Consider the following 27861-nt stretch of genomic DNA (forward strand, 5'->3'; position numbering starts at 1 on the left):
GATGAACGGAGGTCTTACGGGTGTCGAACGACATGAGGGTAAGTAATTAATGACAGAATTTTCTTTTTTGGGTGAACTAACCCTTTAAAGATCCAGCGGTATATTTAACTGTGGACATGGGGCACTTTTTTATCACAATGTGCACCAAACCCTGGTGGGTTCGCTTCCAAAAAACTATTTTTTTTTCTTTCATCTGACCACAGAACCAGGTCCCGTTTGAAGTTCCAGTCTTGTCTGACAACTGAATGTGCTGGAGTTTGTTTTTGGATACACGAGGAAAATGTTTCTTGAATCCCTCCCAAATAACATGTGGTAATGTAGATGCTGTATGATATTTCTTTTTAGACTTCTGACCCCAAAACTCAACTAATCTCTGCAATTCTCCAGCTGTGATCCTTAGAGTCTTTGTCCACTCAAACTCTCCTCCTCACCGTGCATTAGGACGATATACACACGTCCTCTTCCAGGCAGATTTGTATCATCTTTAGTTGATTGGAACTTCTTAATTATTGCCCTGATGGTGGAAAAGGGGAATTTTCAATGCTTTAGCTATTTTCTTAGTCACTTTCTATTTTGTGAAGCTCAACAATCTTTTGCTGCACATCAGAACTATATTCTTTGGTTTTGTGATGAATGGATAAGGGAATTTGGCCTTTGTGTTTCCTCATGTTTATACTCCTGTGGAACAGGAAAGCATGGCTGGACGATTTCATGCTCCAAGTCACCCCATTGTGCTAAAAATGTAAATATGAATAGGGACTTCAGACATATTTTACTCATACAAAATTCTAGGGGTGCCAATGATTGTAGTCAACATGCATTGGAGAAAAACATTTATTTCATAAGGTGATTCCCCTCAATTATTTTACTTCGATTAAAGGTTAGATTTTTGCCATTTTTTTAATAAAAGATCAAAAGGATAAACAATGCAGATTTATTTTTACAGCCATCTTTGATCATATTTACCAGGGGTGCCAATAATTCTGGCCATGACTGTATATGTACAGTAGAAAGTAAGCAAGGTCCTCTAGTGCTTTCCCAATGTGTTAAAAATCAATACATAGTGTAGAAAGTAGACCTTTGTCCAATGACAAATCGAGAACGAGTATGTGCGCCTCTGAACTGTGCTGATCAAGAGTACTCAAGCACACACACACACTTACACTGATAAGGGGAAAACAAGTGCTGAAAACAAGTGTTGTAAGTGCATTTAGTTGGTCCTAATCAAAAAGCCATTTATCACAAACATCATGCCGTAATGAACCACACAGAATGCTCAGTGAGTGATTGCTTTGTAATGGAATTATTGAATAAAAATACTTGTTTCAGATGACAAGAACACAAATACAGTGGTCATTTATACTAGTTTCTATTCACTGTCAATACAGAAAATGGTAAGAGCATTGCAGACGAGGAATAGATTACAGAGACAGTACATTTGTGAGTTTAGATGGGCTCAAAGATCAGTACAGGTAGGGTGTACAAGCTTCATTCATAATGTATTTCCTTGTCTCATCTAGCCAGACACCACTTCAGCTCAGCGCACTGTAAAATGACTGTAAAACAGCTTATTCAGTTATGGCACATTTACTACATGCATAACTGATCACAATTGCACAACTGTTTCCTTTATTTATACTGGTGCACAGGGAAATTGGTTAAAACTAATTTGTCACCATCAAAATACATTGCCAGAAACCTGATAATAAATTCAATAAATGCACCTTTTTTTTCTTTTTTTGTATACGTATCACACAAAAATTTGAAAGGAAAAGCCTTCCATTACATAACCAACAATGTCTTTTTGCAAATAAACATTAAGGGTGTGTAATGATATTTATGTCATTTGCACCATCAAAACATCAAAAAAGACAGCTGTGGTGTCTTGTGCCTAAAGTTTCCCTGAAAACAAGGACGCAAGGCACTGGGGTTTCTGAGCAGTGAGCAATGAATGTACATCAGAGATCTGTCCTCCATGGCTTTGCAACATTTACTTGTGAAACTGAACACACTTATAAATTAACTGCAAGTACAGAGTACTAGTTCAACAGACAACATATCAACTACCTAGGTTAATACTGACAACTTGGAATCTGAAAATACATACCATGCCCATAATCATATTGAAACGGTTAAAACTGCGGACGTGAAGAAAGCAGGGAAGTTCAGTCGATCCATTAAATAAAGCCACACAGTGCATTTGTGGAGGAACAAGGATTTCAATGTATTTTCTCCAAACTGCTGACAGTATGGGACAACACGGATGTCTTAAAAAAAACACTCGACAGGTCTGAATTTTCTAAAAGGGATAGTTCAGTCAAATTATATAAACACGTATATATTTCTTAATGATAAAATGAAAGTGAATGGGGTCCAAATTTTGTTTTTTTTGTTGCACATTTTGTTTGTCTTTTTTCTGCATATAATTACAGTCAATGGGGTCCAAAACTGGACTATGTTCCACAGAAGACAGAATGTGACAATTAATAAATCATTGCATGAATTTACATTTTTGGGTGAACTACTTAAAGGGGCACTTCAGCGCTGGGAAGATGAATGTCTTTTTAAACGGTGTCATTTATGTAGTAGAAATGTGAAATTATTTTTGAATTTGGTTCCTTCTAGACTGAGAAAAGACAGAAAATGTATTTTTGTCTCATGTGGATGAAAGACAACAGCTCCCAGAATGCACTTGCTTCCCTGCCCTACGAGGCCACTCCCAAAGCCACGGCTACTGGTTATCACTTGCCCACCGCGGCAACGTCGTTTTGATATTCATAGTTATAAAATAATTTAGTTCAGTTAGAGAATAGACACAACAATTAAAAACTGCATGCGTTTTTTCAATAAAGTGTGAGTGAGCCGAACGAAAGTCACGTCACATACGCAGCAGGAGTCAGATTTCATTCATCACGAGAGAAGAGCTGAGCTGAGCTGAGGTAAGCGCGGCTGTCATTCATGGCGTGTGTCCAGTCTGGCGCGTTATCAGATCGCATATGGAAGCTAAACTTTCATAGGAATTCATTGAAAAGTTGAAACACTCACTTTTCTCTGCACCGCTCCGTTATGAATGCCCGAGGTCGAGCCGAGCGCATTTACATTCTGTGAGTGAGATCCCTTCCCTATGGGCTGAACTAGCTCCTGTAGTCTCTAGCCTCTGGCCAAAAATCCTCTGATGACGCAAAATGACGATATTTGCATCATCTGAGGATTTTTTTCCAGAAATAAAATGCATAATTATCTCATCTCAGGCGGATATGAGGGGGAAAAGTACCATAATTCGAATATACTACCGGGTTTCTACTGATACAAAGCTCAATGTTAAATCACTGAAGTTATTCTTTAAGGAAAAATGAAAAACACCAATGTTACAAAAGTCTAATTGTAATTATTTGTTTAAATTAAAATGGAACAATTGCTTGAGAGTACTGAGCTATACACTCCCTGCATAAATAATCTTACTCTCTGTAGTAATACTTAAAAGCATATCTGACATGTATAAATAATATATTGACAGAGTGTTAAGAAAGATATGTGGCTTTCATATTCAGATCGGTCTTTTCCTAGTTTGGGTTTCAGAGCAACACATCCACAGGAAGTTCGTGTATACAGCATTCATACTGACAGGAAGTTCCCTCCCCTCATTCTCTCAATGCATTACCGCGTATTGTGAGGCCTGAGTTCAACCCGTTTTTAGATAAGAACAGAACTTTTTACACCTCTCCGAATTTGGAGTGTCTTTCCTGAACCTTTGAATGAACCATTGGGTCCACAGCATTGTTCGGGAATGGATCCACAGGAGAAGAAACACGCCCTAGGTTAAACAAAAAATTCAAATTGTTATGAGAGCGAGCCCTTGAGGGAAAACCATGACAAGGATTCAAAAGTCTGACAAGGATGGTCACTCAGGTTAGTTCATCCCCAAAAGATGAAAACTGATCGGAAGGACTGCAGACTGAGACAAAGTCTGTACATAGCGAGAAACATTCCTGCGTATTCGGTTCAGGATGGGTGGGCGTCAGTCTGCTGAGGAGAAACCACTGTAGACAAATGCAGGAAACATTTGAGACCTTTCTGAGAATGGCTATAAACATCACTGTTAAAGGCTCAGGAGCTTTGAACAGGTCCTCTGAGTATTACAACATCACATGCACTTCCACCGATGGCAACAAATGTGCCTAAAAACCCTGCTTAAATTGATCAGATTAATAAAATCAATAAACAAAACAATTGAAAATAAATTAGCATGGAAATGGAGCTGGTGAAATTATCAACATCATACGTGTTTGCATCCAAAAGGCTTTTCCAAGTTTGTCGGTTTTGACTACAACTGTGGACCCTGACTAGTCCAGGTCATGTATAGGTTTTAACAAGGATAAAAAAAATGGATAAGCACAAGGATGAAGGTGGGGGATTTTCTTCAGGATAAGCCAAGGAAGCTCAAGAGAAGTGGAACCAGGAAAACGCAGCAGTAGGCCACTGTGCCATAGACTATAAACCGATACGCAAGTTCCACTTGCGCGTGTTGTCTGGCCTTCCGCACGTCATCCGAAGGCACGCCGAAGATCTTGCACGCCATTGGGATCGCCACCACCTTCATGGCAGCCCTGACGGCCAGAAGCACCGCCACTCCCACCAGGAGCCGCATGATTGAGCGGCCCAACAGGGCCCCGTCGATCAGGGGCAGGGCGAGCGGTAGAGCTTCTTCAGGAGGATCTGGCAGCAGGCCGAGTTGGTGGTTGAGACGGGATGCCAACGCGGCTCCGGCAGCTGTGGCCAACGCCTGGGCCGTGTCGCCACGGGAGGTGCTCCATGAGTCCAGCGAGAAGGCCACCAAGCTGAAGCCAACGTGCACAAGCAGGACGACCAGAGGGGCGTAGCTGTGGGACAGGTAGAACGTGTCAATGTCATCCAGTAGGGGGTGAAGAACCACCAGGATGAGCACACTGTAGAGGAAGCCTGTGATCACCTCCTGCAAAGATGAAGGCACAAACTTATTAGACAGAAAAATTATTAATTATTAATTAAGTCAAACGTTACTCTGATTTTGTTGACACAGTGCAATTATTAGATAAACGGGCATTTCTCAATTATTTTATTACTACTGGCCAGGCAAACACTAGCCTGGCTCCGCCCTCCTACATACTTCTGCTCAATTTTCATTTTCCTTCAGTACTCCGTCTCGGATTGCGGTATATTCTCTGGTTTTCTCCGGTCAAATTTTAATTTTAATAGGATAGTGAAAACAGGTGTGGCATTGCTTGATACTGTAAATTACTGGAACAGGGGTCCATTCTTTGTATGTCGCTTACTCAGTTAGCTGGATTAAATTGTTGACGATTTGGCATGATCTTGGATTGTTTGGTTCTTCTAAGCTCATCCTGGACTTGCTGTCATAGCAACAGTTCTGTAAGATTAAACCTGCTCAGGAGCAGCTTATTTCATGTAAACAGGATTAGATTGCATATTTTTAAGCAGCATTGATACTTAAAATCTGTCCCAGTCACTGCTACTCTATTACAAGAGTTCCTTACCAAACCAGGGGCAATAATAATTAAAAATAATAATAATATAAAAATGTATTTGAAAATAATATTCAAATTTTGTGTAGTCTATAATACTACAGCGCAGGAGATGAAGATAACTTGATCTTGACCAGTGATGCTAGTAACACGTTACGCTTATCTGACTACTTTTTCCAGTAACGCGTAATCTAACGCGTTACTATTTCCAAACCAGAAATCAGATTAAAGTAATTTATCCAAGTCACTGTTCGTTACTATTTTTGTCATTTTCCTTAGTAAAAATATATATTTTTGCTTTCTTCTTGCCTCGGGGAGAGTATTTATGTTAAGTGTAGTCAAGAAAGATTGTCTTTATTACATTTTTTATTTAAAGAGCACCTATCATAGAATTTAGAAAATTTACCTTTCATGTAGTGTGTAACATAGATCTAAGTGAACAAAAACATCCTGTGATAGCTTGAAATATGACAGTGCACCGTATTTATAGTTATTTTCTTTCAAAAGTAAGAGTCGACTCTGAGTCATTTTTAAGAATCGTTAGAAGACCGAAGCTTTTTTTCTGACTAGATGACGTCAACTTGTCAAGTTATTTGAATACGATACGCCCACTTATTGCGCTCCAAGACGCCAGTGAAAACTAGAAAACATCATGGCGACGGGACGCCAGTGAAAACTAGAAAACATCATGGCCACGAGACGCCAGTGAAAACTAGAAAACATCATGGAGACGAGACGCTGTGTTCTCAAGTGCGACTCAAAAGCAAACTTTTTTCATCTGCCCAAGGATGAGCATTTGAAGACTAAGTGGCTTGAAGACAAACCATACATCGTCGCGATTGAGTGTTTATTAGTCGTCAAATGTATGTTTCGCGATCTCAGGAAGCTTTTATTATGGACTTCTATTATGGCACATGATATCTTCTTCGTCTGTCTGTACATGGACTACATGTGCACAGAGCGCCCTCCGGCTGCCAGTATGACTTGAAAACAACACATAAGAGACTCAATCGCTCATGATTAGGCTATATCTGCGCATTTTGAGGAAGTATTGAATAAAAAATACTCCTCTGTTTAGAAATTTGACACAGACATATGAAAATCTATCAATATTTCTCCTCATCTGCACACTTTTGAACTAAAAGCCCTGAGGGATGTTGATTTGTCGCGAGTCTTCGTCAGGAGAATAGAGGAGTTTTTTTATGAATGAGATCAGCTGAGGCTCATATTACAATCAAACGGTACAGACGCGGTTTTCATATTCATAACTCCTGACACATATTAACAAATTACTGTCACTATAAGACTTTGATGGGCGTTCCGTTTCCGAAAATATCTGCACAGACTATACCAATCACAGCTGACTGGGTCATCGGACCAATCACCGCAGATTAGCGTCACGTAAAGGCGGGGTTTTGAAAAGTGAATCACTAAAGGAATCATTTGAGAATCGCTGACAAAACAGGTCAAAATAAATGCATATTATAAGAAAACTAAAGTCTTTTTTGTCATTGCATGCATGCAAAACTGTTGTTGGGGACTTCTAAAACAATATTTGGAACATTTTAAATGCCATGATAGGTGCTCTTTAAACATGTTTTTTTTTTTCAGGAAATATTTTTTAATTTCAACTTAATGTCAGGAGATACATTGTTGACGTTACTGTTAAAAACGCACTTCCAATAAAGTGAGTGTTGGCAAAAACGGTTGTCATTTTTATGTAGGCTAGAGGTGGCAGGGGTGTTGTCGGCAGCTACAGAATGTAACCAATAAAGAAACTTGTAATCTAATTTAGTTACTTTTAAAATCAAGCAATCTGTAAAGTAACTAAGTTACTTTTTAAAGGCGTAATCAGCAATCAGTAATCAGATTCCACAGATTCAAAGTAACTGTGGCAACACTGATCTTGACCCTTAAGAAACTTTAATTAATGCTGTCACGTAACAAATATGCTTCAAAGATAAAATTAAATTAATAACTTATAACAATATTGAAATAAAAATGTAAAGGCTGTACAAATACAAGAAATCTCGAATATAATTAGGAATCACAGTAAAAACAAAACAAAAACAAAAAACAGCACCCATTTCATTTATCTATTATAACTTTTATGTCATTGTGGTTGCTTTGGCTGTTTCCTTATAAAGGTCCAGAAATTCGTCAGGTTTTTCGTCAGGTGTCTTTAATTATATGATGTCATTACGTTGCCAGCCAATCGCTGCATTGCTGATCGTGGTTTTGAGTATCGATGCGTCTGCCCTCTTCAGGGAACACGAGAACACGCAGTAATCTCAGACAACTTAATCCAAATATTTTAAATCCAATCCGCAAATTCGTTTGAAGAACCACATTAGCCGGAGATCAGTTATCACGATCAGAAGATCTGCCATCTGTCAAATCATCTCAGATGTATTAAGGGAGGTCGAAGAACAGACCCCAGGAATTAACTAAAACATTCATAGTTTACAAAAACATTAATCCCAAAATTAAAAAACTACTGTGAATTTATTAATTCTACAGAGAGCCAAAACAGACCTGAGACCAAATGAAAGAATATAGCATATACTGTTGATCTGATAAAGAGGTACCATTTATTTAGGTTTTACACAAACTTCTGCTTTATTTTGTGGGTGGCCCAAAAGTTAAAGCCCATGTTCAGGGCACTTCTCCACTTTGTAGGAGTCCCAAAAACATCCAAAGTCTTCCCTTGAGTCTTCCAGCTCAATGTTTCACACTACAGCCTTTATGAAAATTGAGATATGAATCTCACAACATTATTCCTTCAGACTTTATGATTTTTGACATTTTAAGTCAATTCTGATCTTCATTATGCATTATTTATTTATTTGTTCTCATTACCAGGGATGCAAACGGGTGAGGGGTAAAAGGGGGGGTTATATTTACTTTTCATGCTCATTTCCAGACACTATTAAGTATCTGCCTGAAAACTAATTCTAACAGGTAAGAGGTAAACAAGTGTTTGTGGTTTATGTAGGGCAAAACAACCCTTTATAAAACACAAAAAAAGGATTCAATAGATGTGGGAGCTGAATACATAAACATTTACATTTATGCATTTAGCAAACACTTTTAAACAAAACAAAAAAAGAAGACAACAACCAGATAAAATGTAACACTCAAATAACACTCAAAACTGAAAACTGAAGATCCCACTGGCTACACCAACTCGTAAGTTAAACCCCATTTCTTCTGACGTTTAGCCACCAGAATTTCAAGGACCCGCTTCCTTTGTTTTGTCTCAGCCTTGCCCGTCTTACTTTGACACATTTATTTTAATTTTTATTTATTTTATTACCTTGTAATGTCACGTCACAAAACAAGAAAAAAAAGATCGATTTTTTGTCTTCCACACAAGAAAGTAAATCAAAAGGGTTTGGAAAGGCATGAGGTAGTTCAGTAAATTATCTATTTCCCCCTAGTCGCCTGATTTGATGTGGTGCATGTTTCAAGGTTAACAGAAGATTAGAGACTGACTTTGGACACCTCATGATAACTCTACGATCTGAACGTCTTTGTGATACACGAATACTGATATGAACTTGGTAAAAGGTCACAGGAACCTGCATAATCTGGAGAATGAACAGACGTGTAGCCTGTTCGACCAGTCCTTGTACACACACGCTTCTTCATATACTGCATGCCAAAAGACAAATTCTTTCCAGCACAGTCTCTCATTTTACATGTTCCCACTGTACTCTTGCGCTAGTCCTTCCCTCAATCGTTCTTTTTAAGTTAGAGGGCTGAATGGGTGCTGGAGAGATCTAAGCTCTCCTTGAGACTTTCTTTCGTAATCCTTTCTACCAAAGCTCTCTGATCACAGGCTTTTCAGTCCTAAGCTGTCAAACAGCCCGTCAGGGGCTCAGCAATAAGGATTTATCAATCCTGGCTTGGTTGGTCCTCCAGTTCAGATTTGTATGTGCCTTGCCAACAAGTTCACACAAATAAGATGAATATGTTCAGGAAAATATTTAAGGACGATCAAGTTCATGTTTCAATTTAGTGTAAACTGTTAATACACTAATTGTTTAGTGTATTAAAAATAAAATATTTGAACATGTATTTGATATTTCATTAACTATATTATATTAACAATTAACTATCTCTCTCTCCTCCTCCTTGAACTGCCACCTTAACGTGGTGGAGGGGTTTGAGTACCCGAATGAACCTAGGAGCTATGTTGTCCGGGGCTATATGCCCCTGGTAGGGTCTCCCAAGGCAAACAGGTCCTAGGTGAAGGGTCAGACTAAGAGCAGTTCAAAAAACCCTTATGATGACCAAAAAAAAGAGGACCGTGACGTCGCCCGGTACGGCGCAGCCGGGGCCCCACCCTGGAGCCAGGCCTGGGGTTGGGGCTCGTATGAGAGCGCCTGGTGGCCGGGCCTTCCCCCACGGGGTCCGGCCGGGCTCAGCCCAAAGGAGCGACGTGGGGACACCTTCCCGTGGGCCCACCACCCACAGGAGGGACCGTAAGGGGCCGGTGCAAAGAAGATCGGGCAGCAGTCGAAGGCAGGAGCCTAGACAACCCGATCCCTGGACACGGAAACTGGCTCTTGGGACATGGAATGTCACCTCACTGGCGGGGAAGGAGCCAGAGATCGTGCGTGAGGTTGAGAGGTTCCGACTAGAGATAGTCGAAATCACCTCTACGCACGGCTTGGGCTCTGGAACCACACTCCTCGAGAGAGGATGGACTCTTCACCACTCCGGAGTTGCCCATGGTGAGAGGCGGCGGGCTGGTGTGGGTTTGCTTATAGCCCCCCAGCTCTGCCACCATGTGTTGGAGTTCACCCCGGTGAACGAGAGGGTCGTTTCCCTGCGGCTTCGGCTCAGGGATAGGTCTCTCACTGTCGTTTGTGCCTACGGGCCGAACGGCCGTGCAGAGTACCCGGCCTTCTTGGTGTCCCTGGGAGGGGTGCTGGAAAGTGCTCCAACTGGGGACTCCTGACAGTGACACCTGGAGGGGCGTGATTGGGAGGAACGGCCCCCCTGATCTGAACCCGAGTGGTGTTCAGTTATTGGACTTCTGTGCTAGTTACGGTTTGTCCATAACGAATACCATGTTCAGGCATAAGAGTGTCCATCAGTGCACATGACACCAGGACACTCTAGGTCGTAGGTCAATGATCGACTTTGTGGTCGTTTCATCTGACCTGCGGCCGTATGTCTTGGACACTCGGGTGAAGAGAGGGGCGGAGCTGTCAACTGATCACCACCTGGTGGCGAGTTGGATCCGATGGCGGGGGAGGAAGCTGGACAGACCCGGCAGACCCAAACGTACTGTGAGGGTCTGCTGGGAACGTTTGGCCGAGTCTCCTGTCAGAGAGATCTTCAACTCCTACCTCCGGCAGAACTTCGACCGGATCCCGAGGGAGGCTGGAGATATTGAGTCCGAATGGACCATGTTCTCCACCTCCATTGTCAAAGCGGCCGCTCGGAGCTGTGGCCGTAAGGTCTCCGGTGCATGTCGAGGCGGCAATCCCCGAACCCGGTGGTGGACACCGGAATTAAGGGATGCCGTCAAGCTGAAGAAGGAGTCCTATCGGGCCTGGTTGGCTTGCGGGACTCCTGAGGCAGCTGACATGTACCGGCAGGCTAAGCGGACTGCAGCCCGGGTGGTTGTGGAGGCAAAAACTTGGGCCTGGGAGGAGTTCGTGAGGCCATGGAAAAGGACTATCGGCTGGCCTCGAAGAGATTTTGGCAAACCGTCCGGCGCCTCAGGAGGGGGAAGCAGTGCCCTACCAACGCTGTTTACAGTGGCGATGGGCGGCTGTTGACCTCAACTGGGGATGTCGTTGGACGGTGGAAGGAATACTTCGAGGATCTCCTCAATCCCGCCATCATGCCTTCCATTGAGGAAGCAGAGGCTGGGGGCTCAGAGGAGGACTCGTCCATCACCCAAGCTGAAGTCACCGAGGTGGTCAAGAAACTCTGGACAATCTCTGCCAGCCACAGCCTCCCCGACCAACGGGGCGCTATCAAAAGGAGAGATAATCCGTTTTCTCTTACTCTTTCTAGGGTGGGAGAAATCAGACTCAGCGGTGGGAAGGCGTATAGCAACACGTTCGGCCATGGGTGTGCCAGCGCATCCACACCCAAAGGCGCATTTTCGTCCCTGAGAGAGAAATACACAGAGGAGTCCCTGAGTACCTCAAGTCTCTGGATGTTGTGGGGCTGTCTTGGCTGACACGCCTCTGCAGCATCGCGTGGCGGTCGGGGACAGTGCCTCTGGGATGGCAGACCGGGGTGGTGGTCCCTCTTTTTAAGAAGGGGGACCGGAGGGTGTGTTCCAACTACAGGGGGATCACACTTCTCAGCCTCCCCGGGAAAGTCTATGCCAGGGTTCTGGAGAGGAGAATACGGCCGATAGTAGAACCTCGGATTCAGGAGGAACAGTCTGGTTTTCGTCCCGGTCGTGGAACACTGGACCAGCTCTATACCCTCTACAGAGTGCTGGAGGGTTCATGGGAGTTTGCCCAACCAGTCCACATGTGTTTTGTGGATTTGGAGAAGGCATTCGACTGTGTCCCTCGCGGCATCCTGTGGAGGGTGCTCGGGTAGTATGGGGTCCGGGGTCCTTTGCTAAGGGCTGTCCGGTCCCTGTACGACCAAAGCAGGAGTTTGGTCCGCATTGCCGGCAGTAAGTCAGACTTGTTCCCGGTGCATGTTGGACTCCGGCAGGGCTGCCCTTTGTCGCCGGTTCTGTTCATAATTTTTATGGACAGAATTTCTAGGCACAGCCAGGGGCCGGAGGGTGTCAGGTTTGGGGACCACGCGGTTTTGTCTCTGCTCTTTGCGGATGACGTTGTCGTGTTGGCCCCTTCTAACCGGGACCTTCAGCATGCACTGGGACGGTTTGCAGCCGAGTGTGAAGCGGCTGGGATGAGGATCAGCACCTCCAAATCCGAGGCCATGGTCCTCAGTCGGAAAAGGGTGGTTTGCCCTCTTCAGGTTGGTGGAGAGTTCCTGCCTCAAGTGGAGGAGTTCAAGTATCTAGGGGTCTTGTTCACGAGTGAGGGGAGGATGGAACGGGAGATTGACAGACGGATCGGTGCAGCTTCTGCAGTAATGCGGTCGATGTACCGGTCTGTCGTGGTGAAGAAAGAGCTAAGCCGTAAGGCGAAGCTCTCGATTTACCGGTCAATCTACGTTCCTACTCTCACCTATGGTCATGAGCTTTGGGTCATGACCGAAAGGACAAGATCCCGGATACAGGCGGCCGAAATGAGTTTTCTCCGCAGGGTGGCTGGGCGCTCCCTTAGAGATAGGGTGAGAAGCTCAGTCACTCGGGAGGAACTCGGAGTAGAGCCGCTGCTCCTCCACATCGAGAGGGGTCAGCTGAGGTGGCTCGGGCATCTGTTCCGGATGCCTCCTGAACGCCTTCCCGGGTCCAACCGGGAGGAGGCCCCGGGGAAGACCTAGGACACGCTGGAGGGACTATGTCTTCCGGCTGGCCTGGGAACGCCTCGGTGTACCCCCGGAAGAGCTAGAGGAAGTGTCTAGGGAGAGGGAAGTCTGGGCATCTCTGCTTAGACTGCTGCCCCCGCGACCCGGCCCTGGATAAAGCGGAAGAAGATGGATGGATGGATATCTCTCTCTCTCTCCATATATATATATATATATATATATATATATATATATATATATATATATATATATATATATATATATATATATATATATATATATATATATATATATATATATATATATATGTATATATATATATATATATATATATATATATATATATATATATATATAATGTATTTCACTTTCACTTTTATAGACATCTATACTTAAAGGAATTCTGTTGAAAGATAGGCATCAGTTCTCTCGTGTCAAGAAAGTACATTCAAGCTTCCACAGGAAACACTGTACAGTTGAGCTTCTGTTTACCCTATTTGATGAGCTCTATGTGCGTTTATCAATGTTTTATGTAAAAGCCTGTTAAATCTGTTTATCATATAAAGAGGTAATGTCTCTTCAGAAGACTTGGATTAAACCGATCGATTCATACGGATTACTTGTCATTATGAACTTTTTAAAATGTCAAAGTTCTGGTTGCATGGACTTTCAGTGGAGGAACAGAGATCCATCAGGTTTCATTAAAAATGTTTTCAGGAGTGTTTTTTAAAAGTTTTATGGGTTTGGAAGGACATGAAGGCAAGATGTCACGAAAGCAAGATGCTACAGAGGTCAATCTGCATGTGTACAACCAACAAAAAAAAAAAGTTGATATATGCAATTAATTGCCATTAAATTAATTGAATAAGACAGTGATCCATAGACATACTTTTTATTCCTTTAGAAAGCCAAGGTGAAAAATATGACTGATTGATAATATAACTTGTAACTTTTGTTTCCAAGATATTCTCGCAATTTAAAAAATTCTCATTGATGTTGATGCTGGATAACTTTGACCTGGCATACATAAATCAGCACAATTTGCAACAATGTTCAGTGTTCACACAACATTTTTTTAAAATTGTGTGATCAATCAACATAAGATATAGTGGTGACGGAGAACCGGCCCAATAGGGCAATTGACAGTTCTGTTTAACGTCCACTCACACTGGCCACATTAATGTTAAAATGGCAAAATTTCAAAAAACAAGTTGGACGTATGACAGAGTTTTTCTGTGGCAAATACACTCCTTCAGGATTCGAACAAGTTTCGGAAAGGTTCTTTTCAGAGTATGGCCCTGTATGACGTCATAAAGGGTGGAGTTCCTTGTATGGGCACTTTTCCCGGCACATCAACCAGAGCGAGAGCAAGAGCACGCCCATCAACAAGCTTTGTTCGGGTTACGGTAGCTGTCGAAATCAACAATGTCACAAAAGAAGTGTGTTTTTGGTTGTGATGTAAAGATAACCATGTTCAGCTTCCCAAATAACCCAGCGTTAAGGAAACAGTGGATGCAGTTTGTTTTTACAGAGTTCTGCAAGTGTGTTTGTTTGTTCCCGGTCATGAGTCAAAACGTTAGGTTACTTACGTAACCCCGGTTCTCTGAAAACAGAGCGAGGTATCTCACATATGGGAACGCCCCCAGGCGTTATAGACTATGGAAGCACCAATTACACCACGTCTGTCCGAAGGATGGACCAATCACAGCTCATACAAGGAGCCCACCCTCTCCCTATATATATTGCTGTGATCCCCGAAAACGGCATTCTAAACATGCTCTTCCCCCGTGTAATGCGAGTAGGGAAGCTTGGTGAGATACCTCGCTCTGTTCTCAGAGAACCGGGGTTACGTAAGTAACCTAACGTTCTCTTTCAAACATACCTCGTTATCTCACATATGGGAATGATATAGCCAACTCCCGAAACGCATGCTTTCCGAAGCCGCCGAACAGACCCGGCAAGAACGAAAGATAACCTTTCAATTCTTCAATGAGCCACATTAAGAACTGCATGAGCCATTGAAGGCGCAGTGACATCCAGACGGTAAAATCTGATAAATGTATGAGGGGAAGCCCAGCTTGCCGCTGCACAAATATCTCCAACCGAAAGGCGCTGTGAGGAGATCGGTTTACCCTTACATTGAGTGACCCATGAAACGAATAACTGATCATTCTTCCTGAACGATCGTGTCCTGTCAACATAATAGCGTAATGCTCGTACAGGACACAAGGTGTGCAATTTCCGCTCGTTCTCCGAAGAAAAAGGAGGGGGGTAAAAGGCACGTAACTCCAAAGCAGAGCAGTTATAAGCTGAATCGCTGACTTTGGGAACGAAGGCCGGGTTAGGCAGCAGCGTAACCTTGTTGTCATCCGGACTAAGTTTAAATTTAACCCTTCACGGGCCAGACCCAAAGATTGACTCGTTCTGGGTAAGGGTGAAATATCTGCCCCCCCGCCTGTGACAGCAGGTCCTGGCGCAGCGGGAGCGGCCAGGGCTCGCCCTGGAGGAGCTGGACAATCTCTGCCAGCCACAGCCTCCCCGACCAACGGGGCGCTATCAAAAGGAGAGATAATCCGTTTTCTCTTACTCTTTCTAGGGTGGGAGAAATCAGACTCAGCGGTGGGAAGGCGTATAGCAACACGTTCGGCCATGGGTGTGCCAGCGCATCCACACCCAAAGGCGCATTTTCGTCCCTGAGAGAGAAATACAGCGGACACTTTGTGTTTGCCTGCGAGGCGAAGAGATCTACGGCGGCCTTGCCGTACATCTCCCAGATCTGATCCATCACCTGCGGGTGAAGCACCCATTCTCCGTACAACGGGTTTCCCCTTGAAAGCAGATCCGCCCCCACATTCAGGACTCCTGGTACGTGCGTGGCGCGCAGCGAGCTTAAGTGCGCTGCGCCCCAGACAATCAATTTGCGCGCTAGATTGTGCAATTGCAACGAACGCGTTCCCCCTTGGCGATTGATATAAGCCACCACCGTCATGTTGTCTGTCCTGACCAGAACATGAAACCCTTCCAAGAATGGGAGAAAATGTTTCAGGGCCAGAAAGACTACACTCTAAAAAAAAAAGGCTCGTAATCATAGGGGAACCTTTTTTAGTGCTATATAGCACCAATTTTGGTGCTTCAGTGGTTCTTCAGCGGTTCTTCAGAGGTGCTATTTAGCACCTTAGTCAAAGAACCGGTGAAGAACCTCTGAAGAACCGCTGAAGAACCTCTGAAGAACCGCTGAAGAACCACTGAAGCACCAAAATTGGTGCTATATAGCACTAAAAAAGGTTCCCCTATGATTACGAGCCAAGAACCATTTTTGGTGCAATATAGAACCTTTTTTTTTTTAGAGTGTACCATCAACTCCAACATATTTATGTGAAGCTTGCGAAGCTGGGGCGTCCAGCGGCCGTTTACCGACCTGCCCTGGAAAACAGCTCCCCAGCCCAACAGGGATGCATCCGTTGTCACTACTTTTCTCAGCAACACGCTCCCCAAGGAAACCCCTGTCTGGAATAAACAGGGATCTCTCCACTGATGAAGAGCCATCACGCAATCCAAGTGTATTCCCACTCGGCATGCAAGGTGCCGATGAGGACACAAACGCTTCGCTGCCACCCATCGCTGGAAGTCTCTCATTTTTAACAAGCCTAGCGGGACCACGGATAGCGACGAAGCCATCATGCCCAAAAGGCTGAGACAGGTCCTGAACGATACCAGGTTTCCCTTGCAAAACTGGGCAAGGCACTGATAAAACGTCATGATCCTCCTTTCCGAGAGCATGGCGCGGTAAGCCATAAGTCTATTCGGAAGCCCAAGTATTCTATCTCCTGGGATGGAATCAGCTGGCTTTTGGCCTCGTTGATTCTGAATCCCAGATTCGATAGATGAGATGTGAGCATCTCTGTGTCCCGCTCCGCGCGCTCCCGCGAGTGAGCGCATATCAGATAATCGTCCAGATAAGCCGATATTCTGAGCCCCTTGTGTCTCAACGGTGATAACGCTGTCTCTATGCACCAGCTGAACACTCGGGGGGCAAGACTTAACCCAAATGGAAGGGTAACAAATTCGTACGCTTCGCTCCGAAAGGAAAACCTGAGATATTTCCTGTGCGCAGGATAGATGCTTATATGAAAGTAAGCATCCTTGAGATCTACCGCGGTGAACCAATCGTCCCTGCGGATAGCGCGCATGAGAGTTGTGACAGTGAGCATCCTGAATTTGTACTTCCTCAAGTGTTTGTTTAGAACACGTAGGTCCATTATCGGGCGCAAACCCCCGTCTTTCTTTGGAATTAGAAAATAACGGGAGTAAAAGCCTTTTTGAGTTTCCCCCTCTGGAACCCGTCTTATAGCTCTTTTCTCTAAGAGGGAGGATATTTCCTCTTCCAACACACGCGCTGAATCCCCATTTGCTACAGATGCTATGACCCCGTTGAACGGGGGTGGTTTTACAGCAAACTGAAGCCTGTAACCTTTGGTTACCGTCGTGAGGACCCACGGGTGCGCAGAACACTGTCTCCAAGCCTCTTGGCAAAGAGCCAACGGGTTCAGCTGAACCAAATCCATAGATGGGGTTAAGGCGCCATCTAGTGGACCGAGAGAAAAACGGCCAGGCTCTGTGAAGCTCAGAGACCGCTTTATTTCTGGGTTCATTGCTGTTATTTTGTTTTTGTTGTTCTGCGCCCTCGGCAGTGAGCCTGGATGCGACAGAGAATTTTTAATTATTTTTAAACCCAGGGGCTGAAGTGCTTTGTGACAATGCACTTGAGAACTTGTGCTTGTACCCAACAGACCACCTACTGGTGGTTGAGTGTTTTGCACTCGACGGAACCTTGTGTGTCGAGGGGAAGCTGAACTGGCCTGACCACAACTTGGAACCATTTTCTCGTCCAAACTCCACATCCTCCGCTTCTTCGCGGGTGGGGGAACAGATATGGCGGACTCGGGAGGGGACATCACAGAGAACCCTAGGTGCTGTCGTCCCTCCCATGCAGAAATTGCGTCCTAGGTATCCCTCCTCTTTTTGTAGGACGGGATAGCTGACTTTGCGGCTGTCGCCGCGAATGACTGCTTTGCCCACGGTTTAGCGTTTGAAGCAGCGGGGGGACGAGCCGCCTGCTCCGTGCTCTGGGGTTTCGCGGGCCTGGATGCATTCAAAAACCTCCTGTTCCGTGCCAGAGGAACAGGACGCGGGGGAACAGGAGGACGCGGTGCTCTCTTGCGTGGCAGGCATATGTCGAATGCCTCACCCTCCTTCTTCTGAAGGTCGCATCGCTGTCTCATCGCTGCAACGGCCGTGCCAAACAGCCCACTAGCATCCATTGGAGCATCGAGAAAATCTAACTTCTCTTTGTCTCCGATGCTCGAGAGATTTAGCCATAGCGATCTCTCGCCTGCGACGGCAAGAGCCATAGTACGGCCGCAGCTTTGCACCGCGCCACGTGAGGTGCGCAAATTGAGATCCGTTATGTTGCAGATCTCCTCCCAGACAGCCGGGTTTGGATTTCCGGCGTCCAGCTGAGTGCCCAGCTCCTCCAACAACTCGGCTTGATAGGCTGTCAACAATGAAGTGACATTAAGTGCCCGCACTGCCAGTCCAGAGGATTTATATATTTTTTGGTACATGGAAGCGGTGAAGCGTTCCATTTTTCCCGGGAGGGAGGGACTGGCAGATGAGAGAGTGGTCCGCCTGTTTGGATGCAGGTGGTGGGCCACTGACTGCTCGACCGTGGGGGGGTTAGAAAGCCCTAGCCCTTCCATTTCACTCACATTGAGTGACGAGTAACCCTTGACGGGCACCCGGTGAGAAAAGGGCATGTCCCACGATCGCTTCATCTCCGCTACACACGCTGGCAACGTGGGAAGAAGTTGTTTCGCCGGTGGAAGGCGAGCAGGGAGCCTTTTCCCGTCATAGATATCCCGTTTAACTCCTGGATCCCCAGGAGTTACGGGCCAATCGATGCCAAGCTTGGTCGCTGCACGTTTGCAAACTTCCACTAGGTCGCAGTCTACGACCGTTGACGCCATGTCGCCGCTTAGCGCGCTCACTGGCCTGGACGCTTGCGCCGCAGACAGGATTGCATCATCTTCCTCATCATCCGGCTCATCACGGAGGAGGCGAGCTAACATCTCCTCATCCTCCTCCTCGTCTCCCTCCCCCTCATCGCCTTCCGTGAGTAGCTGATCGAAAAGCGGCATAGGTGAATCTACGTCCATAATCTCCCCCCAAGAGGAAGGATTCTGTGTGGAAGAGGACGGGATCACCTTTGTAGAAGGAGGGACGGAAGAGAGAACCGGATCCTCTTTAGAAGAAGCGGCCACACGAAGCCTTCTCTCTAAGACCCTGGCCGGCATTACACGACAGTGCGCGCAACTCTCCGCATCCGCCAGTGCAGCCTGAGCGTGCTTGACACCCATGCATGCGATGCACATCAGATGCGAATCCCTGCCTGAGATCATGAAACCGCATGCTGCCGGACACGAGCGCGAAGAGGCCTCTTTCTCCGCTGCGGTCTTGGACACCTTCGACATGGTGAGTAAATGAAGTTTAGCTCGCCTTAACGCGTTAGCTACAATAAGAAAATGACTCAGTAACGAGTAGAAATCCACAACAGATTTAGTCTGCACTGCGTTCGGCAACGTCTACCTTGACGGTACGTTTGTGAACTGAAGCAGGACAGGTGCTAAAGGAAAGTCTTCACGGGGAAGAGAACAAGAATGCCGTTTTCGGGGATCACAGCAATATATATAGGGAGAGGGTGGGCTCCTTGTATGAGCTGTGATTGGTCCATCCTTCGGACAGACGTGGTGTAATTGGTGCTTCCATAGTCTATCACGCCTGGGGGCGTTCCCATATGTGAGATACCGAGCTATGTTTGAAAGAGTACCGCTGGCGGTGAGTGAAACTGCATCAAATGTCTGTTTTGTTGGCAATTGGCGTGTAAGTGCATATAATGAAAATAACATGAACATATAGTGAATCGAAAGTTATCCAGGGATAATGCCATGATGTATTGTGTGTGTGTGTGCTTGTGACTCTTTAGCTCCGCCCACTGCACGCACCACAAGTTTGACTGTTTTTGGAAAGAATTGGTACAGTGCATCTGTCTTTTATAAATAAAACTAAAGACTCTTCAGAGATATGAAGGATGCAATACTACTCTATAGGTACTCACGATTAACATGATATTGGCAGAAATGGTGTGCGTTTTGTACCCTTTATGCTCTGTTCCACAGACTTCAGTGGACTGAACTGTTCCCAAAATATTCACACAGTACACGATCTAGACTTCCTAAATCATTGGGTGTGCAGATTTCCACAGAGATGATTCAGCCACCTTCCTCAAGAGCACAGCATTAAAATAACAAGGTTCCATCACCTAGGCAACCAGCATCTGCTTCTAAATCGGTCCGCTCTCACCAACAGCGTTTAAGCAGATAAAGACACACAGGCTTTATTAAAAAATAACAGGTGTGTGAAGTTGTAACGCTGCATGTGAAACCTGCAGAAATGATGACTAATACGCAGCATGTCGATCTTGACGACTAAAGCAAAGCTTGTGTTTCGAGCTTCTCAAGGGAAGCAATTATCCAATCAGAGATCTTCTGTGAGGAACAGCGTGGAAAACAGACAGGCATTCGAAGATCAGAGGATACTGAGTCAGCCGTGAGGACTCACTGATTTGCTTCATTTCAGGGGCTCTACTGACAGGAGAGGGTTGCAAAGACTGAAGCAGCATATATTACGCTTCTTGAAGCCTTAGTCACGAAGCTGCTGGAAAGTTGCTCAACCTCAAAAGCTGTGGAGAGAGCAAATTATATAGTGGACAGCTGAAGGTGCCTGAACTACATAAAACATATTAAGACGCTCTGAATAACCATCGCGCTCTTACCAGTGCAACTGTCTGACATGGTCATAGCTTTTAAAGGGATAGTTCATCCAAAAATTTAAATTCTGTCTTTCTGTCAAATCATTTACTGACCCATGTTGTTCCATAACCCATGACTGTTCCTTCTAGGCAATAATGTTTTTTTTTTTATATTCCCTTTCATGCAGTGTATAATATAGCTTCGTAATTTGAATCCCAATGCCTTATGGTTCTACGTCACTAGAAAATTAATTTGCATAATGCCCGTCTATGATGTACGAATAGGTTGTACGTTGTCTGCCCACAAACACGTCATTTTACTGACGGCTGCTTCTCAAATCTCAGAGTTCAACACAGGAGTCACAAAACACTTGCTCTTGAAAAAGGGGTCAGTACCCAAATTATTTGGACCAGCTTGCTCCTCAGAATCACAACCTGCAAGTATGATTAATTATTGATGTATATATTTTCTACTGGGTGTTCAAAATACGTAGTTTTGTGTCTTATGTGTATGTTTCCTGCTAACTCATGTTATTTCTATACTTCTGCAAATCAGCTGTGGCCCACTATTACCTAAAACTGTGTCTATTAATGCAGATTGTCTGTTGTTCTTACTACTTTGAGTAAAGATGAAGGATTTGTTTTGCAAACTTTAATGTTAGATCAGTCATTCACGTTAGTGCTGGGCTAACATATGCGCTGTTATTGATACAGTTCCTGCATGTGCAGCGCAATAAATTAAAAATACACACATGGGTTTGTTGATGGACATACACTTGTTAATGATGATGGTGAGGAATTACAGTTGCAACATCTCATAATGTACCTCAAAATGAGTAGCGTATCACTGAGAAACGTCCTGTTCAAGTCGTCCTTACGATGGAGGTTTGGGTTGAATAACTAGTTCTTCCAATGTTTCATCATCGGACTTCCGCTCGGATTGATATGGTAAAATTAACGTCATCATTACTCTCTATACAGTGAGTACAATTGCTGAGGACAGAGGAAGCCTCCTGAGCTGAAATTCAGTTATGGTAATGGTTGTTTAGCTTCCGACATGCCCAGTAAGCGGTAGACCAATCAATAGACTGGGCTATCTGGCAAATCAGAGCAGAGTAGCTCTCGGAAAGGAGGGATTTAGAGAGACAGACGAGTCGTTTTTAAGATTTATTGAACATTGTGGTGATGTGCAATGTATAGTATGAGAAAATGAAAGTGTTTTTTGACCTTTGATGCATGTACACCTGTTGTAGGAGACCTCCAAAACAAAATTAGGAACCTTTAAAATAGAATAATAGGGGCACTTTAAATGTAATGAAAACATTACTCACCAGGACAGAGTGCATGCCCATATAGATCCTGCTGATGCACACAAGGACACACCAGAATAGAGCTATGCTCAGTCCAATCATGAACGGGTACTGTTGAACACAGAGAGGAGAGACTTAAGAGGGAACTGCAGTTCAATAGGCAGTAAAGTCATTTCATCACAATTAAAAAACATGATCTAAATTATTTTTACAGGGCATTAAAATTCTATATTTTAGCAATAAATAATAAAAGTTCCAACTTCCAATGTAAATTTCCAACATAGTGCATAATATACACTTCTGTTCAAAGGGTTGGTGTCAGTAAAAGTTTATAAAAAGGACATCACAGGAATAAAATACATTTTAAAACATACTCAAAAGAGAAAGGGTTATTTTAAATTGTAATAATATTATTTCCCAATATTACTGTTTTTAAGCAATTAAAAAAAAAAATCTTATGAACGCGTGTTCTCCTCCTACTGTCCCACACATATGCATATAACATGCTGTATATATGTACAGGGCCAGATTGACCTCATATTGTGATATAGGCAAAAGACATTTTGGCTCTTCCGGACGTGTGAGCATAGAATGCCCATGCATAAAGCCAGCCATGCATATGTAGTTTACATGATAAGTAATCTTAAAGTTAAGATATACTTCTAGTTTTAATCATTTAAACAGGCCTTTGACGTTTGTGCAAAAAGTCCTGCAGATAATGTGTTTTCGTGTAGTTTTTTCACAGTGCTATATGGTGACTGTGAATCAAGAATACATCACTTATACGATTTTATGGTAAAATGTGTTGCATGCTCTAATCTGTTAAAATGGGTGCCGAAAAATATACATGCTGTTTGTGCTCTGCTTACATGTGCGGTGGGAGACAGGCCTTAGTAAAGGACTAAAAGCTTATAACTTACGGTAGGCCTACCTATGATGATCAACCTCTAAATAAAGGGATAGTTCACCCAAAAATGAAAATTAGCCCATGATTTACTCACCCTCCTCAATCCATCCTATGTGTATATGACATTCTTTTTTCAGACGAACACAATTGGAGTTATATTTAAAAATGCCCTGACTCTTCCAAGCTTTATAATGGCAGTGAATGGGAGCCCAAAATTTGAAGCCCAAAAAAGTGCATCCATCCATTATTAAGTAATCCACACGGCTCCGGGTTAATAAAGGCCTTCTGAAGTGAAGCAATGTGTAAGATTTTTTTTTTAAATATTTGACACGTTATAAAGTAAAATATCTAGCTTCTGCCAGACTGTCTTCTGTATTCAATTTAAGAAAAAGGCATAACTGGCATGACGTAGGACGTAGTGTAAGTGTTTTGAACTGCGAGAGGCGTTGAATACAGAAGACGATCTGGTGGAAGCTAGATATTTTACTTTATAAAGTTTTAAATATGGATATTTTTCTTTCACAAACCTATCGAATCACTTCAGAAGGCCTTTATTAACCCCCAGGAGCCGTGGGGATTACGTTTATAATGGATGGATGCACTTTTTGGACATCAAATTTTGGGCTCCCATTCACTGCCATTATAAAGCTTGGATTAGCCAGGACATTTTTTAATATAACTCTGATTATATATGTCTGAAAGAAGAATGTCATCATATACACCTAGGGTGGCTTGAGGTAAATCATGGGGTAATTTTCATTTTTGGGTGAACTATCCCTTTAAGCAACAGTATCAGACAGAGTAGGCCAAAGTTCCTTAAGAAGGCACTAGGGTTGCTGATCTGCAGATTTCTCATCACTCAGACAACAGATCTATTCATTTTTGGCATTCGGCTGAACTTTTTTTTCTGTGCTCATGCATTTATTCACTCCAGCAGTCTGGGCAATACACCAGTACCTCCCACAAACCCATCAACATTGACAATGTAAAAAGAGCTGACTGGACCTCACTGGTTCTCATCTGCAACTTCCAAAATAAAGTTTAATACAAATCTTCAGTTTCCTTGAAAAATGAATAAATTACAATGGTTGTTAAAGTACAAACATGAATACAAAACCGCTAGTTTGGCATTGGCAAAATACTTGGATCAATCATCTGCAGAAAATCAACAAGATAGCGCAACGGTGAAAGAAGAGGAAACATGTTTGAGCCTATTGTTTCTGGGTTCCTGCTTAATTTAAGAGGATATGAAAGCAAGAACATAAACTATAGAGATTGTTCCGTTTTGTGCTCAAACAGATGGATAAGAAGTCAGGCTTCAGTGGGTACACGGCACATTATCAGTCAGTTTCTGCTGACTGCAGAGGAAGTGCTGGGGAAAAACAATGATCATCTATGAAAATCCATCAAAAGCAAGAGACCGAGAAAAGCTTTCTACAGAACAAGATCAAATCTCTGGCGTATATAATAGACGTATCAAAAAGAGCTATCATAAGCAATAGCACAACCTCTTCTGACTATATGCTAATTATTGTTGAATGTAATGATTTATTTGACCAACAAGCATATGATTAAGACAACCCAGCAGAGAAATCCATATTTATGAATCATAGAGTGAACTGCACAGACCTTTAGTGGTTAAGTAACAAAGCCTGCATATTTTGTAAAAAGATAGTGATTAATGACCTGTCTAGAAATGCATTCACTGGGAACCTCGATTTGCCAGACGAGTCAGTTCTACAATAATATGAAAAAGTAAAACAATTTTCCACAATGCAATAGACTTAGTAAGGACAGACAACTTTTGTGATCTGTAAATCAATGTTTAAAAAAAACATTAACAATCATTCTAGCATGTCAACATTCAACTGAATGAACTTCCAAAGCATGGACTAAATTAATTGAATATAGAAAGTAAAAACATATCACTTCCCCTTAAGAGAAACGGCTTATTTCACTGTTTTTGATGCTGCAAGTTGTGGCAAGTTTTGAGAACAAAGCATTAAAATAAAGGACCAGTCACATCAAGAATGCAGGATGGATTCTGATTGGCTGTCATTGTTTTTATCATTCATCAGCTAAAAAAAAGAAAAGAAATCACTGTGAAAGTGATTCCAAAGATATTGTTGGATGATGAGAGGCTGGGATTGAATGTTTGTAGTATGTATATAGAGACTGCAAAACGTTTATGTTTCTGCCCTTTAAAGGGTTATGGGTGCAATAAATTAGAACTTTTGGCTCAGGCAAAATGCATTTTAGAGCATTCCATTCATTCTTCAATAACATTTTCTAAAGGAATTCGCTTCAGATAAATGATACATTAAAAGGTCTCAAGAAATCTGAAAAGGCTGGCATCTGGATATTATTATCTGGTGTTTGCATGATAACCGACCAGGTTGTTTTGATAATGAGGACAGATGTTCAGAAAGAATACAGCACACCTAACACAGTACGGCAAGTCACCCTAACATGTACTCCATAGACCTAACTTGTATTTATTTTCATTTACTAGCATATATTTTATTACTAAAGTATCTTTTTTTCAAATTCACAAATAAGGCCTATTCATTAAATACTAGCACTTTCCATTCAGTTTATCACTGGTACTGCTTATTTTGTTACTAGTAACTATTCAATTGTTAGTAACGAATTGAACATGTTTGCTATTGTAATTCTGGTTCAGGTATCATGCATGTATGCATTCCAATTTTTGCTGTTACATATACCAGCTTTACTAGCTCTATTCATTAAGTACTAATAATCAGGGCCACCGAAAAAGGGTGGATCAACTGAACCTTTTGTTCCAGGCCCAGAAATCGGTCACAATTTCAACAGAGTTGTGTGCCAGAGAGCCTGTGATGAAGGTTTTTTTTACCGGGCACAAGAATCGCTAACTGTGGCTCTCCTACTATTTTAGTTTTGCTTCAGCTTATTAGGTTCATCGACCATAACTCCGTCCAGGAGTTTGCGTTATCTTATACAACATTAGGAAGATTAGTCCCTTCCTATCAGAGCAGGCCACACAACTCCTGGTCCAAGCTCTTGTTCTCTCCAGACTGGACTACTGTAATGCTCTTCTAGCAGGCCTTCCGGCATGCACTATCAAACCCCTGCAACTGATCCAGAATGCAGCGACGAGGGTCACCCCTCTCTTCATCAGCCTGCACTGGCTGCTAATAGCCGCTCAAATCAAATTCAGGAACACTGATGCTCGCCTTCAAAGCAACTACTGGCTCTGCACCAATATACCTAAACTCGCTCGTTCAGACACCCTCCAGAAGCTTGCGTTCCGCAAGTGAACGACGCCTCGTGGTGCCATCCCAAAGAAGCATGAAATCACTCTCACAGACCTTTTCCTGGACCGTTCCCACCTGGTGGAATGACCTGCCTATCTCTATTCGAGCAGCCGAGTCTGTAGCCATTTTCAAAAAACATCTAAAGACATCTTTTCCAATAGTACTCTAATAGTACTCATTTACAAAACACTGGTACACCAGGACGTGTTCTAGGAACAAGGCATGACACCGCTACACTAAATATATTTCTTATGTCATTAAAGGATTAGTTCACTTTTAAATAAACTTTTGCTGATAATTTACTCACCCACATGTCATCCAAGATGTCCATGTCTTTCTTTCTGCAGTCAAAAAGAAATTAAGGTTTTTGATAAAAACATTCCAGGAAAAATACGAGCATGGTCATAGATGTATACGTAGATGCCTCATTAGTGCCTGCACGGATCAGTAGAATGAGGCATCTACGATCGATATATCTATGACCACATTCGTATTTTGACCTCACTTAGCGGAAGTTATGGCGGAGCTCAGAGACGATCACGTTCGTCTGATAAGAGGTAAAATAACAGCATAAATCCTGCTCGGTTTCTCGCAGAAACTGATCGTTTCGTTAGATAAGGCCCTTATTCATCGTCTGGTATCGTTTAAAGCCCTTTGAAGCTGTACTGAAACGGTCATTTGGACCTTGAACCGTTTGGACCCCATTGAAGTCCATGGAGAAAAATCCTGGAATGTATTCATCAAAAACCTTAATTTCTTTTCGACTGCAGAAAGAAAGACAAGGACATCTTGAATGACATGGGGGTGAGTAAATTATCAGCAAAAGTTTATTTAAAAGTGAACTAATCCTTTAAATATAATTATTTTTTACTTGTCATATGTAATGACAAGTCAGAATGGCTTGTCATTATATATGAAAAGCAAAAAAAAAAAAAAAAACTTTATTCTACAATTTACGTCAGAACACCAGCTCACCATTGGCTGACTCCGTTCACGTGAGCACAACGGACACATGCCTGTGATGCTGACGCAGGAGCTGGCCAATATTGAGCCGGCGTTCTGATGTAGAACCCGGAAGCGCTGCACTGTGTTTACTACGTCAACAGCGTTGGAGGCTGACATGGAAGAGAAGAAATTGTTGAATGAGCAGGGTTTTTCCTACATTGAAAATTTTTTGCCGGCCGCCAAAACAATTTTTGTCCCGCCAAAGCCTTATTTGATCAGTTATTGTGATTTATGAGTGATGTAGAATAGATGACTGCTGGCTTGCATTAACTGAGTGACAGAGAGAACGATCAGAGCTCCTCCCCCGCTCACACGCTCTCTGTCTTCAAAATAAGCATTCGCTTTCTAATATTTCACATATAACGTTAATCAAAATCAAAAGGTCGGAAGACCGAATCCATGTTGCACGTGGCACTAGTATCAGACGATGTTTTCCTTTCATTACCGCTGGGTGTGAATTGCGCTATAAAAAACGTTGACTCTTCTCTGACCAGCTGACATAAACCATACTTTCAATAAACGGGAAACA

At 43.2% G+C, this 27861-nt stretch overlaps 1 protein-coding gene across 1 annotated transcript in view; it reads right to left on the reverse strand.

Annotated features, from left to right (window-relative positions):
- Nucleotides 1-883: 883 nt before the first annotated feature.
- sgpp1a (sphingosine-1-phosphate phosphatase 1a) overlaps nt 884-27861 on the reverse strand; it is a 29635-nt gene continuing 2657 nt past the window's right edge. The window contains exons 2-3 of the mRNA XM_079831655.1: nt 22146-22235; nt 884-4972 (exon numbers count right to left, since the gene is read on the reverse strand). Coding sequence (XP_079687781.1) covers nt 4421-4972; nt 22146-22235 — 642 coding nt within the window. The 3' untranslated portion in view covers nt 884-4420. The remainder of the gene's footprint in view (nt 4973-22145; nt 22236-27861) is intronic.

This window comes from Gobio gobio (genome assembly GCF_949357685.1).
Source record: "Gobio gobio genome assembly, chromosome: 12".
In the NCBI taxonomy this organism is placed as follows: Eukaryota; Metazoa; Chordata; class Actinopteri; order Cypriniformes; family Gobionidae; genus Gobio; species Gobio gobio.